The sequence below is a fragment of the Xenopus tropicalis genome, chromosome 9 (assembly GCF_000004195.4).
Source record: "Xenopus tropicalis strain Nigerian chromosome 9, UCB_Xtro_10.0, whole genome shotgun sequence".
NCBI lineage: Eukaryota > Metazoa > Chordata > Amphibia > Anura > Pipidae > Xenopus > Xenopus tropicalis.
This window is the reverse complement of record NC_030685.2, coordinates 40,128,332-40,149,010: the sequence shown is the minus strand read 5'-3', so window position 1 is coordinate 40,149,010 and position 20,679 is coordinate 40,128,332. Positions and strand designations below refer to the sequence as shown.

General features: G+C 39.7%; 1 protein-coding gene across 1 annotated transcript in view; it reads right to left on the bottom strand.

Annotated features, from left to right (window-relative positions):
• Positions 1-3,402: 3,402 nt before the first annotated feature.
• Positions 3,403-20,679, bottom strand: part of gsg1l (GSG1 like) — an 87,367-nt gene continuing 70,090 nt past the window's right edge. Inside the window, exons 4-5 of the mRNA XM_018097635.2 lie at positions 13,750-13,861; positions 3,403-4,045 (exon numbers count right to left, since the gene is read on the bottom strand). Of these exons, the coding sequence (XP_017953124.2) occupies positions 3,733-4,045; positions 13,750-13,861 (425 nt within the window). The 3' untranslated portion in view covers positions 3,403-3,732. The remainder of the gene's footprint in view (positions 4,046-13,749; positions 13,862-20,679) is intronic.

Genomic DNA, 20,679 nt, shown 5'->3' with positions numbered 1-20,679 from the left:
CCCCCCAGGACTTTGCTGACTTTTTTAAAAGGAAAGTCGATTCTATCCGCAAACAATTTTCCCAACCCTCAGATACCGGTAATCTCAACCTTCCTAAATCTCCTCTCTCCCTATTCAGCTCCTTCAGTCTCGTAACAGAGTCTGAAGTTTCTCAGCTTCTCCGATCCTCTCCGCCTACTACCTGCTCGCTGGATCCTATGCCCTCATCCCTACTAAAACAGTGTGCCCCTGCTCTTACTCCAGCTCTTACCCACATATTCAATTCCTCTCTGGCTTCTGGTACTTTTCCCTCTCTCTTCAAACAAGCATGTGTCAAACCCATTCTTAAAAAGGCTACACTGGACCCATCCCGCCTTTCTAACTACCGTCCTGTGTCTCTCCTGCCCCTAGCCTCTAAACTCCTGGAACGTCTTGTCTTTTCTCGTGTAACTAACTTCCTCTGCACCCATAATCTGCTGGACCCTATGCAGTCTGGTTTTCGGCCTGCGCACTCCACTGAGACGGCCTTATGTAGAATGGCAAATGATCTCCAGACTGCCAAGGCCAACGGACGCTACTCGGTTCTCATTCTCCTAGACCTTTCCTCTGCTTTTGATACTGTCGACCATTCTATTCTTATGCAAACTCTCTATTCTCTGGGTATCCGGGATCAGGCTGCATCCTGGTTCTCTTCCTATCTCTCTAACCGCTCCTTCTCTGTTGCTCTTACTAACAAATCCTCTACCCCGGTTCCGCTTAGTGTGGGGGTCCCTCAGGGCTCTGTGCTTGGTCCTTTGCTGTTCTCCCTGTACACTCTCTCTCTAGGAGACCTTATTTCTTCTTTTGGTCTTAAATACCACTTATATGCAGATGACATCCAGATATATTTAGACACCCCTGCACTAACCACTGATGTTCAAACCCAGATTGGTAACTGCCTCCTGGCTATCTCCTCCTGGATGAACCGACGCCAGCTCAAACTTAACCTAGCTAAAACAGAGCTCATGGTCTTCCCGCCCAAACCTGGCCCTCCTCCTCCTTTCACCATTACTATTGATGGCATGACCATAACCCCTAAATTCTGCACGCTGCCTTGGGGTTATCTTTGACCAGTCTCTCTCCTTCTCTAACCATATTAATAACACTGCCAAAACCTGCCGCTTTTTCCTCCGCAATATTGCCAAGATACGCCCCTTTCTTTCACAAGCAACAGCTAAAACACTAATCTATGCCCTCATCCTTTCCCGCTTAGATTACTGCAATCTCCTACTAACCGGCCTCCCAGACTCCCACCTCTCTCCCCTGCAATCAATCTTAAACTCTGCTGCCAGGATCCTCCTGCTCTCTCCTAAGAGGGATCCTGCTCAGCCTCAATTAAGCTCACTAGCATGGCTGCCTGTCAAGCTTACAAAATCCTTCTGCTGACATTCAAAGCCCTTCACTCCTCTGCTCCTCACTACATTTCTTCACTGGTCTCCCTACATGTTCCTGGTTGTCTCCTCCGCTCCTCTCAGTGCCTCCGTCTCTTTACACCATCCACACCCACTGCGCTCTCTCGTCTTAAACCTTTCTATCTCGCTGCTCCTTACCTCTGGAACGCTATCCCTGAATCCCTCCGTAGGGAACACTCACTAACTCTCTTTAAGAAAAAACTCAGCTGTTACCTTCTGGAGCACTAAGACATTATTTTGCCCAGTCCTGCGCTTAAGGGCAAATGCCCATACCTGAGGCACTCTTACCTTCCAGTTTGTGCCTGTATGTTACCCAACCACTCAGATTGTAAGCTCTATGGGGCAGGGACCTCCTTCCTACTGTGTCTCATACCACATGGCACTTATATATATATATATACATATATGTATGTATTTATTGTATTTATTTATTATATCACTCATCCTCCCTGAGTGTAATTTTGTATTCTGTAAGACTGTACAGCGCTGCGTACCCTTGTGGCGCTTTATAAATAAAGTTATACATACATACATACATACTGTAAACTTCTTTAGACCAGTCATTTCAGTTGCATTTTATGTTTGGTTGCTTGGGTGAGCAGTGATCAGCAAAAAGAAAGCTGATTAATTCTGAGGTTTGATTTTTATTCTTCTTGGTACTCTTCATTCTATTCCTGTCCTACAAAGTCAAGCACAAATAGCTAATGTTGGTCTAAGGCATATATGTCAAACACAAGGCCCGAGAGCCAAATCCGGCCCACCTGGCTGTTTTATATGGCCCTTGGTGAGTTTGTCTGACCATCCATCCATGGCATTCGAAGAATGGAGACAACTCTTGGAGGGGGCTAAACATGTGGTTACAGTATTCACAGACCATTGACGTGCATGCATGCACACATGCGTTCTTTCGCTCGGCACAGGCGTGACATCATTTTGATGCCAAATTCAAATATTTAAAGAGCTTAATGCCCTGTGTTCATTGCCCAACGTAGGTCTACCTCCTGATAGTTCCTGGGGGTGTTCTTCGTACTATTTTGATCTGTTCTGACCCTTGCCTGTTCTTGACCATTCTTGTATTGCTGCCTGAACTGACCTTTGCCTGTTTTGACTACTCTTCTGGATTCTGTTTTGGTACCGCACTGCCTGATGATGACCCCGGCCTGACCTCTGACTACGCTGACTCGTTCCCCTTCTTCCTGCCACACGGTTCTGGTTCCCTTGCCTGCTCCGAGCTCTCTCCCCAGGTTTCTCACTATAAGACCTGGCGGCATCCGAGTATGAAAGGTGGCTGTTAAAGGCAGAAGCGTGTTCATGTTTCATATTCTTCAGTATCAGACTCCCTGCTCTTGGAAAAATCCTTCAGGGCATGGGCACAAGTCTGCTCATTTTGCTCCTCTCTCCCCCTCCCATCACCTCCTCCCCCTTTCATCAGTATTTGCTCCCCCACCCAACTGTGCTGTAATTCGAGCTACCAGCAGCTAGAGCTACAACACGGAAGCTACTGAGACCAAGCTAGAATTGCAGAAGCTATCTTAAACAAAGGGAGCTTCTGGGGCTGTTTACTCAAGTATAGCAAAGCTTAAATATGCAGAATAAATATAGCATTCTAGGTGGCATGATTGTGACTAATCTATTGGCAGTAAAATACCAAAAAGCCTTTCCTTCTGCTTTTAAAGGTTTTGTGGTTTATTTTGGTGCTTGGTTTTCCGTTTGTGCTAAACTGCACCCAGGCACCATGGTTTTCTTGTTACATAAGGAACAGCTTTTCTTGCAGCTATTGAGTATTCCAGCTTGATGCTTTATATGCATATTCCACTATCTGTGACCAGTTTATAGGTTTTTCTTATGGCATATATGCATTTACAAGGAGAGTTCAAACTGCTGTTGTAGAAAAGAAATGTTATGGTTTGTGATACCAGTGGTTTCTGATAACAACGCATGTTTTTGTAATCTCTCTAATTTACAGCCAGACTTTCATAATTAATTGACAATTTACTTTGGGTTTCACTTTTTCTTGTGAATATACAGAAACAACAGGACAATACTGACAAGGAGCCTTAAAACATAACTTTTTCCCAGTACCTCGGGGTGCTTTAGCTCTTCAGCTTTATAGATTGATGTAAACCAAGTACAGTAGTCTTTCACAATATGAAAGCTACACTGACTACACATCTGACTTTTTAAAATATTTAGTGATAGAGTGTGCTTTGTTGCTTTAAAATAAAACTCTGCATAGGGTACATGCACAATAAATTTATGTTTATAATCATCATGCCAAGTAAACAAACATATATATTCAGCACTATTCCTCTCCAAGCGCCTCTGGGATTTCCCCAAGGTCTATTGCAGCAGATGTTAATATTGACCTCCTTACATGTCTGGCATTGTCTTCAGCTAATTCCAATGATCTAGAGACACTCTGGATTGGTTGGGCCTTCTTGATTGGCTGTTCTTTCTTGTTCTTGAGTGTATTTTGATGTACTAATGCTTGTTCTTCTTGTAAAACTTGTTCAAAAATCTTTTGCTTGTTTCCAAACTCAATAACTGTTTTGGTATAAGAGTTCAAAGTAGTAACAGAGGCCGCCATACAGCAGGTAAAGGCGCACCAGGCAAGACTGAAAGAAAAAAAAAAAAAGTATATATATATTTATATCCTAACAATGATTTGTAGGAATATTTACCAAAACAAAAAAAAGGTTAAACAATACCATACATAATATGAAAAAGTATAAAAAATACAACAAGTTTTATACTTTTCATACTTGGCTGTCGACGCAACATTTGATGCTCTAGTTTTTGTTGTTAAATAGTACAATGATATTGTGTTCTTTATTAGTTACCAACTTTCAAAATAGCAGTGTTTTATGGCTTCCTAACATTTCCACTCCAAGAAAGGGATTAAGAGTTTGAATGGTTCTCTGAGGTGACACTTTTCCTGATGGCCTTTGCTGCCCTTTTTTGTTATTGTATAAAATTTAAGGTACAATGTATAACAGTACTTACTCGGTAGTCTTAAAGTTAGGGTGACCAGAGGACTTGAAAATTCAGGGATGTGTCTAAAATACCCAGCTAGCAGTTTATTTTAAATGCAATCAGTGCTACCCTGCAACATCTGTTTGTTAGATGTGTTCCTAAATTTTCAAGTGATCTGGTCACCCTGCTATACTTATTCCCACACACCCTATGCCTCAAGACCAGGCCTGGACTAGGATTCAAAATAGGCCCTGGCATTTCAAGTACACAGAGGGCAAAACAACGCTACACCAGCCCAATAAAAAGTGACTGTCTATGGCAGGGATCCCCAACCTTTTATACCTGTGAGCCACATGGTGAGCAACACAAGCATGAAAAAAGTTCCTGGTGGTGCCAATAAGAGCTATAATTGGCTATTTAATAGCTTCTATGTGGACTGGCAACATACAGAAGGTTCTGTTTGGCATTATACTTGTTTTTTATGCAACCAAAACGTGCCCCCAAACTAGGAAGTCAAAAATAAGCATCTGCTTTGAAGCCACTGAGAACAACATCCAAGGGGTTGGTGAGCAACATGTTGCTCATGAGCCTCTGGTTGGGGATCACTTATCTATGGCATTTTACAGCAGCCCCTCTGGCTTTTGCCAGAACTCACAGATTGTCAGTTTGGGTCTCTAAAGACCAAGTAATGTTGGTAGGAATACTGGGTTATGTGATATTTCAGGTACTTGATTTGTGCTTTTTTCATCTGCTGGTGAATACCTGCCAACCAGAGATATACCCTAAATATTGGACAGATATTTGATAGTGCCAGATTGTATGTATCTAGCTTTTTCCTCTTATTTTTTACATAGATGAGAGTTTGGGTTTAGGGTGCCATTATTTTCATTCATACTTCCCTATCCTTTCTATTCCCTGTATTGCATACATTTATTTTAAGGTTGCCATAATTGCATTTCAATAATCGTACAGTATAAACAAACTATTAGGACAATATACCAAATTATTGACTTTCATATTTTAGTTTGTAAGCTCTTTTGGGCAGGACCCTCTTTACATTTTGAATCAGATATTGATTGTATTTTTATTCTTGACTATGTAATCTGCTAATGAGGAAGAAAGATGGCCATCCTATGTAACAGAAACCATTACCCATGAAATATAAATTCATTGCATCTAAAGGTAATGCTCTACAGAAATGATGAACCACCATTCCCTTTGGTTTTAATTTGTAAATGAAAACATAAAAGTATAAAGAGTTCAAATTGAAACTTGGTCTATACACAACATTATTATATAGGGTGTAGTCACAAGGCATTGAAGTCTGAAAGGGTCGCATTTACAAGTTAAAACTTCTGCTGCTAAGGGATAACACTCCTGGGAGTAAGGATGTACAACAGTTTGTTAAAAAAATAAATAATCTCTGCATTAAGCCCCTGGGCATTTACTTAGACTGACAACATCTGCTTGTTTATTGACACTTTACTCTTTACTATCTCAAATTTAACATGAATATGCTTAGAAAATGTCTGACTGTGTGACATACAGGGATGTATTTATTAACACTGGAGACAAATACCACCAATGGGGTTGCCCACAGCAACCAATCCCATTTTGCTTTTGTTTTCTAATGTAGGTGATTGTTCAAATCTAATTGCTGATTGGTTGCTATGGGTCTACAATGGTAAGAAATACTCCCCTTAATGTATAAAGTGACTGTACTGTCCAACAATACAACACTATAAGTAGAAAGGATCAACAGAAAATCCTTCAGTCCTTATATTACTACCCATTATTAGCAGTTAAGTAGTAAATTTGGTTTAATATTCCAGGCTTTAGAAAAAGCTTTGGGAAAATGTCATGTTGGGTTTCCCTATACTCTGAACAAATTGACAAAACTTGTGAATATTTCTATTTACTGGATTGTGATCAAGGCACTGCGTCTTAAGTGTAAGGACAATAAGTTTTTATGTATAGTAATTACAATGCAATTGATATGGTGTACTCTAAAATATAAGTGATTTTATTGTAAATAATCCTCCTAGTAACTTCATAATTTTTTTTTTTTTTACTCTAATTCCAGTTCCCTAAATTATCATTGGTTATAAAAGTAATATTTAATCACCAGGTCTCTTGCTTCACTAAGCATGGGTGGTTAGTGTCCCTTGGTAATTAAACCATTTATCAATCTGTTCTCACTTGAATTCTATTATAAATAACCTTTATAAGAAGAAAATGAATAAGCACGTTTTTAAGAAATAACTGAGACTTTATGCAGTACCAAGAGGATTAGCGGAAATTGGTTTCTTCAGAAACCTAATTTAACTTTCAGTGCATTATATAAGAATGTTTTGTTTATGGCTTCAATCAGAAAAGCCAGAACTAAGCTGTAGTGATGCAGTTCAAATGTCATTTCACTACTTTTTTAGATTATGACAACACATGTTCTATATATCATATTCCACTCATATTTGAGTTTGTTTAAGAACTCAAACATAGTGTTAGGGACCAAATGTTCCTAAATCATCCCTTAGTCTCTACCAGACTCTCAGTTTGTACTACCTGCATGTTCTTTAAAAAGTAGTCCTTCTTATACCTTCCTAAACTTTTAAATGCCTGGAGGGCAAGCAGATTAGATCAATACAAAGAGGGAAGGTGCACAGCAAACAAACTATTAGTCATCCAAGTGTTGCTGGAATAATGGAAAAACCTAGGAGGATTTTTAACAATCAACATCTCCTGTATTTTTTCAGAAGGAAGTGCACCCAAAGAAACAAACACCTGAGCACAAACAATGAACTATAGTACTGTATATGTTGTCAGAATATACATCTATACACAAAGGAGACTAAACAACCACTAAACAATTACATTAAGTGAATAGGCCAACATAGTGTTGTGGGTCTACCTGAGGCATCTCAGCTGGTTAATTAAAAGGCAGCCTGGGCCAAAGTAGAAGGTTGCAGTCTGGGGGAAAGACACAGGGAGCTGACTGAGAGTTTTGAAAGCACCAGAAGGTTTGAACTTTGTTTTTCTTTTCTCTGTGTGGGAGACAGGCAGTAAGTCTGCTCCTGGCTAGTTAGGACAACTTACCTGTGTTAGTTAGAGCCCATTAAGTGGCAAGGATTTTATTTTGAACAATTTTGTCATTTTTGTGCAAGTGAAAATAAACTGCCTAAAAGAGACTACACTCTCACGTGTTGTAATTGTGCCAAGTGCTGCTTTACCCCCAGAAAGCTGGTCCCAGCTACCTAACCCCTGACAGTAGGCTAACACCTCAAGGCAAGGCTTAGCGGTCTATCAACATATAACAAGTTATTCTCTACACAGAATCATTAATCCAGACACATAATGAAAAAATAATTTTATATAGCATCTTGAATCAAGTTTATAATTTACATATAGATAAGCAATGCAATCTGATACATACCACACAGGGAGGCCCATTTATCCACATTCTGATTTTCGTGATTCAAGAGTTCTTTAAATCCACAACTAAACTAATTTCCACTAAAAACAATAACATCTAGCCATGAATGTCTATGAATTAAAAATTAAACAATTAAAATGAAAAACATGAAGAACATGGTTTTTACATTTTTCCACAAATATTTGGCAGTGCCTCTACTCTTTGCACTTATGAGTATATTGTGCAGTGCCCATCATTAACTGAATCTCAGCAGTCTAACAACAACTAAAGCAAAAGGAAAACTTTTTTGAAGACAGCAACATGCATATTTTAAACTAAGAAGATGGATTATTTGAAAGGGATGCGAAAAAGCCATTTCTGGAACAACTGTACTCAAGAGGTAGCCTGTAGCGTCACCTGTCTGCAGCATAAAATGCAACTTTAACATCTTTACCCTGGTGGTTTCACAACAGATTTTCACTGCACATAACTTAAAAAATGAACACCCGATTAAATGACATTTATGTTAATACTGTCACTGGATCAATCAATGGAACAACTGCAAATAGATTTTGGGGATTGTATTTAAAATGCTGGTTAATATCCTACCACACAGACGAATTAAAGAAGCAGTCTGGATTATTAGTGAAATCTTTCACTGTTACTCAGCAAGTCCAGTCCCTTTAGACTTGACACTACCAACTATAGTATATATTTCATTCCTTTGCCTCTCAAGGATTTGGGTGTTTGACATGTTTTCTTTACCAATTTACATTAAGAGGCAGATTTATCAAAATGTGAGATTAGAGTTCACAACAGAAACATTCACCAATTTTCTATTGTTAGGTGTTTTATGTAATAAGATGTCTAATTCCCTTTGATTCCCCTCTCGCCAGTTTAATTATATAAATTATATAATATAAATTGAATCCCAAATAGTATTTATGTCAAAACATATCCTTAATAAATTGTGTTATTTTTCTTAAAAAACTTTTACCACTTTATTTAAAAATTGCTTGTACAAATGGATGACTTTATGTCTTTCATTTGTATATTTGAAACTCAAGCTAAAATGAGGCTATGCCATGATATTTATTTTCCACGAGCAATCACAATGAAGGTTAAGTTTCCCCAAACGAATGTGCAATCATTATATGGAAGATGGAACTACTGCCCCTCTGGAGAACGTAATGTGTTTTGTATGAATCAGAGGCAGAGTTTGCTCACACTTTTTCATTGATTTGGAAAAGTGCCAGTCATTAAATGCTAATATCACATTTAAAATAGGAGACTGGTCAGTAAACAGACAAATGCTGCAGGCATTATAGGTGCTCTAGATTAACCAGTTTGTTTATCCATGTCAGACCTGTGTACTGTGTGCGTCCAGCAAGAACCAAGTATTTAGATGTGAGAATCTGAATGACAAGAGATTTTGGCCTCCCATGTATTCTGAATCTTGTGGCTCTGTAACTCACTTTAAAAGTGATGTACATATACATTTAAAAAGAGGACAACATTATTTTTCTTGTTCAGTTATGGCAATCTGTACAATGCAATTAGCTTTAATATGCTCTTGCTAGCAGAAATATACAATTTCTCTCACACATAGGCTTTCTTTCATACATAAGCACTCAAAAAAGGTTTTTGAATGATTACTTTACATTTTTGAAATGCATATTAGCTCTTAGTACTAGTTGATCCAGGGACTGGTCCGATTGCCATCTTGGAGTCAGGAAGGAATTTTTTCCCCTCTGCGGCAAATTAGAGAGGCTTCAGATGGGGTTTTTTGCCTTCCTCTGGATCAACTGGTAGTTAGGCAGGTTATATATAGGCATTATGGTTGAACTTGATGGACGTATGTCTTTTTTCAACCCAACTTACTATGTTACTATATTACATATTACAAGATTGGTAGAAGCACCTTAAGCGCACTGATCTGCTGATACCATACAGTACTGCTGCAAATACAGATACTGGAGAACTGGTAGTTACCAGGAGCAGCTTTTTTCCGCTCCTTGTAGGACAGTCAGGAGATTTCAGCAGTCAAACAAGGTCCCTATTAAAGATCTTTAATTGACTGGTATCCTAAGTTTGTGCTGTATTAGATGACCCACACAATAAAGATACTTTATAATTTAGACCATATTTATTTCCCTAGTGGGGCAAACTATATGTGTACTCCCTAATCCTATTAGGTGAAGGCACCACAACAATATTGTCAATTTTTTTTTCTCTTAGCACTGGTGACAAATCCACATTTTCTGTGTGCCAACAAGCGTGAAAAGGATGTGTAACCTACAAGTTGTAGAAGATGGAGTTAAGGAATTTAAATTTCTACTTGTTAACCAGAGCATTACACAACATACTGGGTTTTACTATAGGAAAGTTAGTGTAGACGGGGCAGGGGGACTAGCAAAGGGTTGTGGGGGAGGAGTGAGGGGGGCATATAGTTCATCAGATAAGGAGCTTCCGTTACAAGGAAAACAGTCTAATATTTGCCTTAGCTCTAACTCTCCATTAGCTAATGTAAACATCAGAGGGAGAAGTAGTAATCTACGCTGCATGCTGGCTAATGCGCGAAGCTTGTTGGGTAAATTAGGGGAGCTGCAAGCTATTGCATGTATTGAAAATTATGATTTAATTGGTATCACTGAGACCTGGTGGGATGATAAATGCGACTGGGCTGTGAATTTAAATGGTTATACACTTTTTAGGAGGGACAGAGAGATTAAAAAGGGTGGAGGGGTTTGTCTTTATGTAAAGTCAGATTTAAAGCCATGTAATAAAGACATTACCAATGAATCTCTTTGGGTAGAAATTTCAGTAGGGCTGAAGGTCACAAAGAAAATGATCATTGGTGTATGCTATAAACCACCCCGTATAGATGAGGGGGATGAGACCCAGCTATTGTTGCAAATGAAGGAGGCTTCACAACTGGGTCAAGTTGTTATTATGGGGGACTTTAATTATCCGGACATTGACTGGATTAATGGGGTGGCTAAGTCAGAAAAAGCTAGTAGGTTTGTAAATATGCTAAATGACAACTTTTTATTTAAGGCGGTTCAAGAACCTACTAGGAATGACTCTATTTTGTACTTGGTGATATCTAATAATAATGAACTCATCTCTAACATTTGTGTGGGTGAGCATTTGGGGAACAGTGATCACAACATGGTCGCCTTTGAGATAATGCTGCAGAGACAGGTCTATAAGGGAGTAACTAAAACACTCAATTTTAGATGTGCAGACTTTGCCAGTATAAGGGCATCTCTGCAATGTGTCAACTGGGAAAGGCTTTTCATGGGGTTAGACACAGAAGGAAAATGGAACATCTTTAAAACATTGCTTTGCAGGTATACACAACAGTATATTCCCCTTGTAAGCAAGGAGAGGCATAGCAAAGCAAAACCTTTATGGCTGAATAAAAGTGTTAGTGTCGAGGTTGGTAAGAAAAAACATGCTTTAAAGTTAGCTGGGACAGCAGAAACTTTCATCAGGTACAAGGAAGCAAATAAAGCATCCAAAAAAGCTATCAAGCAAGCTAAAATAGAAATGGAAAGGGATATTGCAGCTAGAAGTAAAAAGAATCCAAAATTATTTTTTAATTATGTGAATAGTAAAAAGGGGTGGGAACCTTATTATCACGGGGGGGGGGGGGTAAGTTGGTTGATGAGAATGGGGAAAAAGCAGAAATTTTGAACTCTTTTTTCATCTGTCTATACATCTGAGGAGCCAGTTAATGAAGGCTTCCCTTTTAATATGCCCAGCTCTAGTAATTTAGCTACTGACGCATGGGTCACTCAGGAGGAAATTCAAAAGAGACTTGAACATGTAAAGGTAAACAAAGGTCCAGGACCGGATGGGATTCATCCCAGGGTATTAAATGAGCTGAGCGCTGTGATTGCCAAACCTCTTCACTTAATTTTTCAGGATTCGTTGAGGTCTGGCATGGTGCCGAGAGACTGGCGGATTGCTAATGTGGTGCCATTATTTAAAAAGGAATCCCGTTCTCAGCCTGAAAACTATAGGCCTGTTAGTCTGACATCAGTAGTGGGAAAGCTTTTGGAAGGGGTAATAAGGGATAGGGTACTTGAATACATTGCAGTTCACAATACTATTAGTTTGTGCCAGCATGGTTTTATGCGAAACAGATTTTGCCAGACTAATTTAGTCGCCTTTTATGAGGAGGTGATTAGGAACCTCGATGCTGGAATGGCAGTTGATGTCATCTACTTGGACTTTGCTAAAGCATTTGATACAGTACCTCACAGGTTAATAATCAAATTAAGGAATATTGGCCTAGAACATAATATTTGTAATTGGATAGAGAACTGGCTGAAGGATAGATTACAAAGAGTGGTGGTAAATGGAACATTTTCTAATTGGACCAGTGTGGTTAGTGGAGTACCGCAGGGGTCAGTCCTTGGTCCTTTGCTTTTTAACTTGTTTATTAATGACCTGGAGGTGGGCATAGAGAGTACTGTTTCTATTTTTGCTGATGACACAAAATTGCGCAAAACTATAAGTTCCATGCAGGATGCTGCCGCTTTGCAGAGCGATTTGACAAAAACTGGGCAGCAAACTGGAAAATGAGGTTCAATGTTGATAAGTGCAAAGTTATGCATTTTAGTAGAAATAATATAAACGCGAACTATCTACTGAATGGTAGTGTGTTGGGGGTTTCCTTAATGGAGAAGGATCTAGGGGTTTTTGTAGATAACAAGTTGTCTAATTCCAGGCAGTGTCATTCTGTGGCTACTAAAGCAAATAAAGTGCTGTCTTGTATAAAAAAGGGCATTAACTCAATGGATGAAAACATAATTTTGCCTCTTTATAGGTCCCTGGTAAGGCCTCACCTTGAGTATGCAGTGCAGTTTTGGGCTCCAGTCCTTAAGAAGGATATTAATGAGCTGGAGAGAGTGCAGAGACGTGCAACTAAACTGGTAAAGGGGATGGAAGATTTAAACTATGAGGTTAGACTGTCGAGGTTGGGGTTGTTTTCTCTGGAAAAGAGGCGCTTGCGAGGGGACATGATTACTCTGTACAAGTACATTAGAGGGGATTATAGGCAGATGGGGATGTTCTTTTTTCCCATAAAAACAATCAATGCACCAGAGGTCACCCCTTTAGATTAGAGGAACGGAGCTTCCATTTGAAGCAGCGTAGGTGGTTTTTCACGGTGAGGGCAGTGAGGTTGTGGAATGCCCTTCCTAGTGATGTGGTAATGGCAGATTCTGTTAATGCCTTTAAGAGGGGCCTGGATGAGTTCTTGAACAATCAGAATATCCAAGGCTATTGTGATACTAATATCTACAGTTAGTACTAGTGGTTGTATATATAGTTTATGTATGTGAGTGTATAGATTGGTAGGTGTGGGTTGTGTGTGCTGGGTTTACTTGGATGGGTTGAACTTGATGGACACTGGTCTTTTTTTAACCCTATGTAACTATGTAACTATGTAAAGGTAAGCCAAATCTAGGTAAAGGTGGGCAAATTTTAAATTTTTATTTTGTGAGTTGAAGAGTAAAATGACATATAGGATGGCCCTAAAGCAAAATCTACTGTATTTTGAAATCACCTTGTATGCATAAGCAAAGGGTTACCCACTTTAATAGTGATAAACTATTAAAAAACTAAACTAAAAAAATGTATAAATGATTGCTACCCTGCCTGCTTATTTTGGATTTATTTCCTATAATCAAGTGCCCTCTGGAATAGAATTGCCAGCAACCCAAGGAAACAACTGGAGTCTTGGCATGTCTACAAATGGAAGCTGAGAGATGCAAAAGGCAAACATTGTTATATTCACAATTTTATAATTCCATTAGACAAATTCTCATATAGAAATGGTATTGCATATTCCTTTAAATTAATAAAAGCAAATGGAAAATGTTTGTTTAATCTTGTTTAGTATTACACTTTGCTGCTGCTACCTACCAGAAAGACCATCCATAATCCCAGGAATGTGGTCTCCAGTCTTCTGGCCCCAAACTTACAGTTACTTGGAGCACTTGAGTATACATCATGTGAGCCACCATTCCCAGAAGACCTTGGGAGAATAGGTAAACATTTCATTACACAACAGTTTTTTGTTTCTAAAAAAATAATTAAAAAAAAGGAATTTTAGTATATGATAAACTCCAACACTTCTTCACCAACAAATATCAGTTAACAAAAGGTAGAAGGCAAATGGAGACAAATGTAGTTGCTAAAGTGTATAAAGTGTATAAATGTAAATACTTTAGCTATTCTATTTAGTGCTTCAAGATTTGTGACACAACTGTTATATGCATAAATATTTAATGACGTTACCATATAAGATGAAAAATAATGAATAATGAGTTTCTAAGTATAGTAAATGCTTCCTGATGTCTAAATGGTGCCTTGATATTTGCCTTTCTCAGCATATCCTTATTAAATGTTGCTTTAAATAGCTGCTGAATTAAAATTGTTTATTTACAATGCCCAGAAAGTTACACTTATTGGTGTCCAATGCAACAGTGCTCTATCTAGGTCCGGTGTTGTAATGGGGTGGTCTTTGCTACAGCATCTGTTGCAAGAAGCAAAGTGCAGCACTTCCATGGTCAATGGACTGTTGTACTTTACACCTGCTACTCATGTACGAGTTATCCAGGGCCAGAACTAGGAGAAGGCAGAAGAGGTAAGTTGCAGAGGCTCATCTTAGAAGCCTTGTCAGCTTTCCATGAAAGCAAGCACAAGGCTCTACAAGCTGCCACTGACAAAGCCATGGCCCTAGATGATGACCTAACTTACAATTAAGGTTTCTGGTATGAAATTCAATGCCAACTTGACTTCTGCGAATGCATCCAATATGTTTGCTCTGTCTACTCCTACAGTTATTACCGTCTACTCTACTTTAACGCCCAGCACTGAGGTGCTCTGGATACTGAAGTTAAAGCTAATGCTGGTTTTACAGTAGCCCCCAGAGCATTATTTGACTTCTTAAGAGATGCCTTCATTTTCCTATTCATAGGGTGGAGTAATGAAACCACATCCTCCACTGGCAATGCTGTAATAAACATGCTACTACTGCATCTACCATTGGGGGTATCTTACACTTGTTCTTCCTCCACTGGAAAAGAATACATTTTGAGAACTCTTGTATGTATGGGGATTTTCCATCCATATTTTCCCACTCATTAACAATTATATCCAATTATAATCTCATTAATTGGAAATGTCACACTATCCCTTTTAAGTGAATTAAAGGAAAAGTAACACAAAATTTTTTTAAGTAAAAAAATCTATTCTACCCTGCTCCAATAATTGCCCAATCCTTCCCAGTGTTTATTACTCTGAATGCTTTATTAGAAAATACCTTGTAAAAATTTTAGTGTTACTTTTCCTTTATGGATTTGATACTCCAGTCTCAGTTTCTGTTTTCTCTGGCAACTTTAATTGCATCCTGACCACCTTCACTAATGGTTAAATCAAACACCAGTGATGTCTGCTTCTCTTACATCCTCCTCATCTGACATTACAGTAGCAAAAGGTTGGCTTGACCTATTCAAATTGCTGACAAGTGGGTCTGGATCCACCTTACGTCTAGGCCTCTTAACGGCTTTCACTTCTTCTGTCACAGCTGCTTTAATCCATCTCCTAACGTCTGCTGTATGAGCTGCAGCATCCACTGCTAATCTTCTTAAACATCTGTTACATAATTTTGATTTTTTGAGCTACACATATTAAATTTTTCTCCTTACTACTCCTCTTCCTGGGCGAAGACACACTGAAAGAGCAGCAAAAAAACTAGAAAGGGAAGTTTGAGAACAAACTTCATGTTGGGTTGAAAAACGTGAAGTCACTGAATGAAATCTGATCTTTTGACTCCACCCACTTTTTCTAACCTTGGACCACAGTGATATAGTAAAAACCACTGTGCAAAGTTTGGAGACCCTGGTTTTAATAGTGTCTGAATGGCGGCAATTTAAATTTCCCCACTGAAAGTCAACGATTGACATCTGATGGGAGGTTGGTGGCTCCACCCCCTTTTTCTAACCTGGAACTGGAGTTACCTAGTGACTAACTCTGCAAAGTTTAGGGACGCTAGAATTAAGTTAAAAAACGGAGGCAGTTTAAATTTAAACCAATAAAAGTCAATAGGTAAATTATGATTGGTGGTTGTTGAGTGTGCCCGCTTTTTCTAAACTTGAGTAGAACAGTGGGCACCCTGGCATAAATAGTGTGAGAAAGGCAGCATTTTAAATTTAACAAAAAAAAATTCAATAGGTGAAGTTTGATTGGCTGTTGGTGGTTCTACCCACTTTTTTAAAAATTTTAAAATCTAGTCCCCTAGGGGCCCTGGTGTTAATACTGTGAGAATGGCAGCAGGTTGAATTTAATGTGAAAATCAATAGTTAAAATCTGATTGGCTGTTGGTGGCTCCACCCACTTTTTCTAACTCTGAACCGCAGTTAACTGGTGACTAGTTCTGCAAAGTTTGGGGACCTTAGTATTAATATTTAAAGAATGGCAGCAGTTTAAATTTAAACATCTGAAGTCTATTGGTGAAATCTGATTGACTGTTGTTGGCTCCACCCACTTTTCTAAACTTGGAACATAGTCACCCAGTGACAAACTGTGCAAAGTTTGGGGACCCTGACATTAAACATGTGAGAATGGCAGCAGTTAAAATATCCCCACTGAAAACAATGAAAATTATGTGATTGGCTTTTTGCGGCCCCGCCCACATTTTCTAACCTTGAGTACGAAGTCACCCAGTGCAAAGTTTGGGAACCCTGGCATCAAACCAATAAAATTCAATAGGTGAAATGTGATTGGCTGTTGGTGGCTCTGCCCACTTTTTCAAAACTAAACCTGCAGTCCCCTAGTGACCAACTGTGAAAAAATTGGGGACCCTGGGGTTAAAACTGTCAGAATGGCAGCAGGTTGAATTTCCCCATTGAAAGTCAATAGGTAAAATCTGATTGGCTGTCTGTGGCTCCACCCACTTAAAAAACATAGTAACATAGTAAGTTGGGTTGAAAAAAAGACATACGTCCATCAAGTTCAACCATAATGCCTATATATAACCTGCCTAACTACTAGTTGATCCAGAGGAAGGCAAAAAAACCCCATCTGAAGCCTCTCTAATTTGCCGCAGAGGGGAAAAAATTCCTTCCTGACTCCAAAATGGCAATCCGACCAGTCCCTGGATCAACTTGTACTAAGAGCTATCTTCCATAACCCTGTATTCCCTCACTTGCTAAGAATCCATCCAGCCCCTTCTTAAAGCTATATAATGTATCAGCCAGTACGACTGATTCGGGGAGGGAATTCCACAACTTCACAGCTCTCACAGTAAAAAATCCTTTCCAAATATTTCAATGGAACCTCCCTTCTTCTAAACGGAGTGGATACCCTCGTGTCCGTTGGAAGGACCTACTGGTAAATAAAACATTAGAAAGGTTATTATATGATCCCTTTATATATTTATACATAGTTATCATGTCACCTCTTAAGCGCCTCTTCTCCAGTGTAAACAGACCCAACTTGGCCAGTCTTTCTTCATAACTGAGACTTTCCATACCCTTTACCAGCTTAGTTGCCCTTCTCTGGACCCTCTCTAACTCAATAATGTCCCGTTTGAGCACTGGAGACCAAAATTGAACAGCATATTCTAGATGGGGCCTTACCAGCGCTCTGTAAAGGGGAAGAATAACCCCCTCCTCCCGTGAATCTATACCCCTTTTAATACAGCTCAAGACCTTGTTTGCCCTTGCAGCTGCTGCCTGGCATTGCTTGCTACAGCCAAGTTTATTATCTACAAGGACTCCAAGGTCCTTCTCCATTATGGATTTGCCTAGTGCAGTCCCATTAAGGGTATACGGGGCTTGCATATTTTTACATCCCAGATGCATGACCTTACATTTATCCACATTAAATCTCATCTGCCACTTAGCTGCCCAGATTGCCAGTTGGTCAAGATCCTGCTGCAGGGATGTCACATCCTGGATAGAATTGACTGGTCTGCAGAGTTTTGTGTCATCTGCAAACACTGATACATTACTCATAATACCCTCACCTAAGTCATTTATGAACAAGTTAAACAAAAGTGGACCCAGTACAGAACCCTGGGGGACCCCACTGAGAACCTTACTCCAAGTAGAGAATGTGCCATTAACAACCACCCTCTGTACCCGATCCTGTAGCCAGTTTTCTATCCATGTGCAAACGACTTCACTAAGACCAATATACCTTAGCTTAGAAAGCAGTCGTTTGTGGGGAACGGTATCAAATGCTTTGGCAAAATCCAAATAGATTATATCTACTGCATCCCCACTGTCCAGCTTCTTACTTACCTCATCATAAAAAGCTATTAAATTGGTCTGACATGACCTGTCCTTCATAAAGCCATGCTGATTACTGCTCATAATGGCATTCTCCACTACATTATTTTGAATGTGATCCCTTAGCAAGCCTTCAAATAACTTGCCCACCACGGATGTCAAACTTACAGGCCTATAATTGCCAGGCTGAGATCTTACTCCCTTTTTAAATATAGGAATGACATTCGCCTTCTTCCAATCCCTAGGTACCATACTTGATGAAAGCGAGTCTGAGAATATCAGAAACAAGGGACACTGCAATTCTGTCCCTAGCTGTCTCAGTACCCGAGGGTGTATTCCATCTGGCCCAGTTGCCTTGTTTACATTTATCGTGTGTAACCCTTTAAGCACCATATCCTGTGCCAACCACTGTGTAGTTGGAGCTGAGGCAACAGTGAAGCTATTGGGTGGGACTTGGCCCACTGGCTCCTCTAATGTATACACAGAAGGAAAGAACTGGTTAAGCACATCTGCCTTTTCTGTATCACAGCTTGAATACGTAATCACCCAGTGACTGACTGTGCATAGTTTGGGAACTCTGGCATCAAACCAATAAAAGTCAATAGGTAAAATCTGATTGGCTGTTGGTGGCTCCGCCCACTTTTTCTAACCTTGAACCGCAGTTACCTGGTGACTAACCCTGCAAAGTTTGGGGACCCTGGTGTTATTACTGTGAGAATGGCAGCAAATCAATAGGTAAAATCTGATTCTGCTGTTCACAGCTCCGCCCACTTTTGGGCATCCAAAAATCATCATATTTTCCTTCAGGCTGACGCCATGACTATGTGATTCAAGTTTGGGGAGTGTAGCCTCAAAGCTGTAAGATTGGCAGCTGTTTCAATTTCCCTATTAAAGTCAATGGGTGAAATTTGATTGGTCCCTCCCACTTTGCTTTTTAAAAAAAAAAAAAAAAACTTGAATGCATTGTCACCCAGTGACTGAAAGTCAAAGTTTGGGAACTCTGGCTTCAAACCAATAAAAATCAATAGGTGAATTCTGATTGGCTGTTGGTTGCTCCACCCACTTTTCAAAACTAAAACGGTAGTCCCCTAGTGACCAACTGTGAAAAGTTTGGGGACCCTGGGGTAATACTGTGAGAATGGCAGCAGGTTGAATTTCCCCATTGAAAGCCAATAGGTAAAATCTGATTGGCTGTTGGTGGCTCCACCCACTTTTCCTAACCTTGAACCACAGTTACCTGGTGCCTAACTCTGCAAAGTTTGGGGGTCCCGGCGTTATTACTGTGAGACTGGCAGCAGGTTGGATTTCCCCATTGAAAGCCAATAGGTAAAATCTGATTGGCTGTTGGTGGCTCCACCCACCTTTTCTAACCTTGAACCACAGTTACCTGGTGCCTAACTCTGCAAAGTTTGGGGACCCTGGTTTTATTACTGTGAGAATGGCAGCAGGTTGGATTCCCTCCAAGTCAATAGGTAAAATCTGATTGGCTGTTCACAGCTCTGCCCACTTTTGGGCATCAAACAATCATTATATTTTCATTCAGGCTGACCCCATGACTATGTGATTCAAGTTTGGGGAGTGCAGCCGCAAAGCTGTAAGATTGGCAGCTGTTTCAATTTCCCCATAAAAGTCAATGGGTGAAATTTGATTGGCTGTTGTTGGCCCCTCCCACTTTGGGGTCATCCAACAAAAGTCGCTGTTTCATTTGTGATGACCCCATGATTCAAGTTTGGGGGGTGTAGCTTCAAAGCTGTAAGTTTGGCAGCAGTTTGAAAATCTTCCCTGTAAAAGTCAATGGGAAAATTGGGGTGTTCGGAGCGGCACCACAAAAAGACGGGGGGCGGGATTGCTTAGAAACGCAAAAGCAACCTGCTCCGCTATAGGGTGAAGAAGTGTGGGGTGTTTGGTTGTTGTACCCCTAAAACTGTAGGAGGAGTAGCATTTAGAAAATGAGGGGCGCTAAGAATAACAAGAAGAAGAAGCGGAAGAAGAAGAAGTGGAAGAATAAGCCAAAGTCGAAGAACAGTATGTTGGGGTTTTCAACCCAACACAATTAGCTTAAACAATTGCACAATTTGCTGTGTGCTGGTTAACTTTTGAGTGAGCAAATACAAGTTTACATGTTAACATAATGAACATAAAGGTACAAAATGGTACATAATCACACCCTTGATACAGAGCACTTGCAGCAGGTCAATCATAGCAGGTCCCAAGTCTTTACTGTATCTTTAATAACATTACACACATTACTTTTTTGTCAAATGGGAGGCTTTTACTGATATCAGTCACCTTGTCTCCCACCACACACTGATTATTATACAATACTTAGTTTGGCACGATAACATTGGTGCATGTACGGTCACCTTTAGGGAATTGTTAACATACTGTCTGGGTAAGACAAGGGTCTATAAAACAAGCTAAGGAAAAATGAGGGAAAGAATATTGTATTTTTTGTGAGCATAACAAGTAATGAGCAAAAGAACTTATATTTGAAGCTGAGATCCTTATATGTCCCTGAAGTGGTTATATGCCTAAGGTACTTGTTAAATGCATTCCT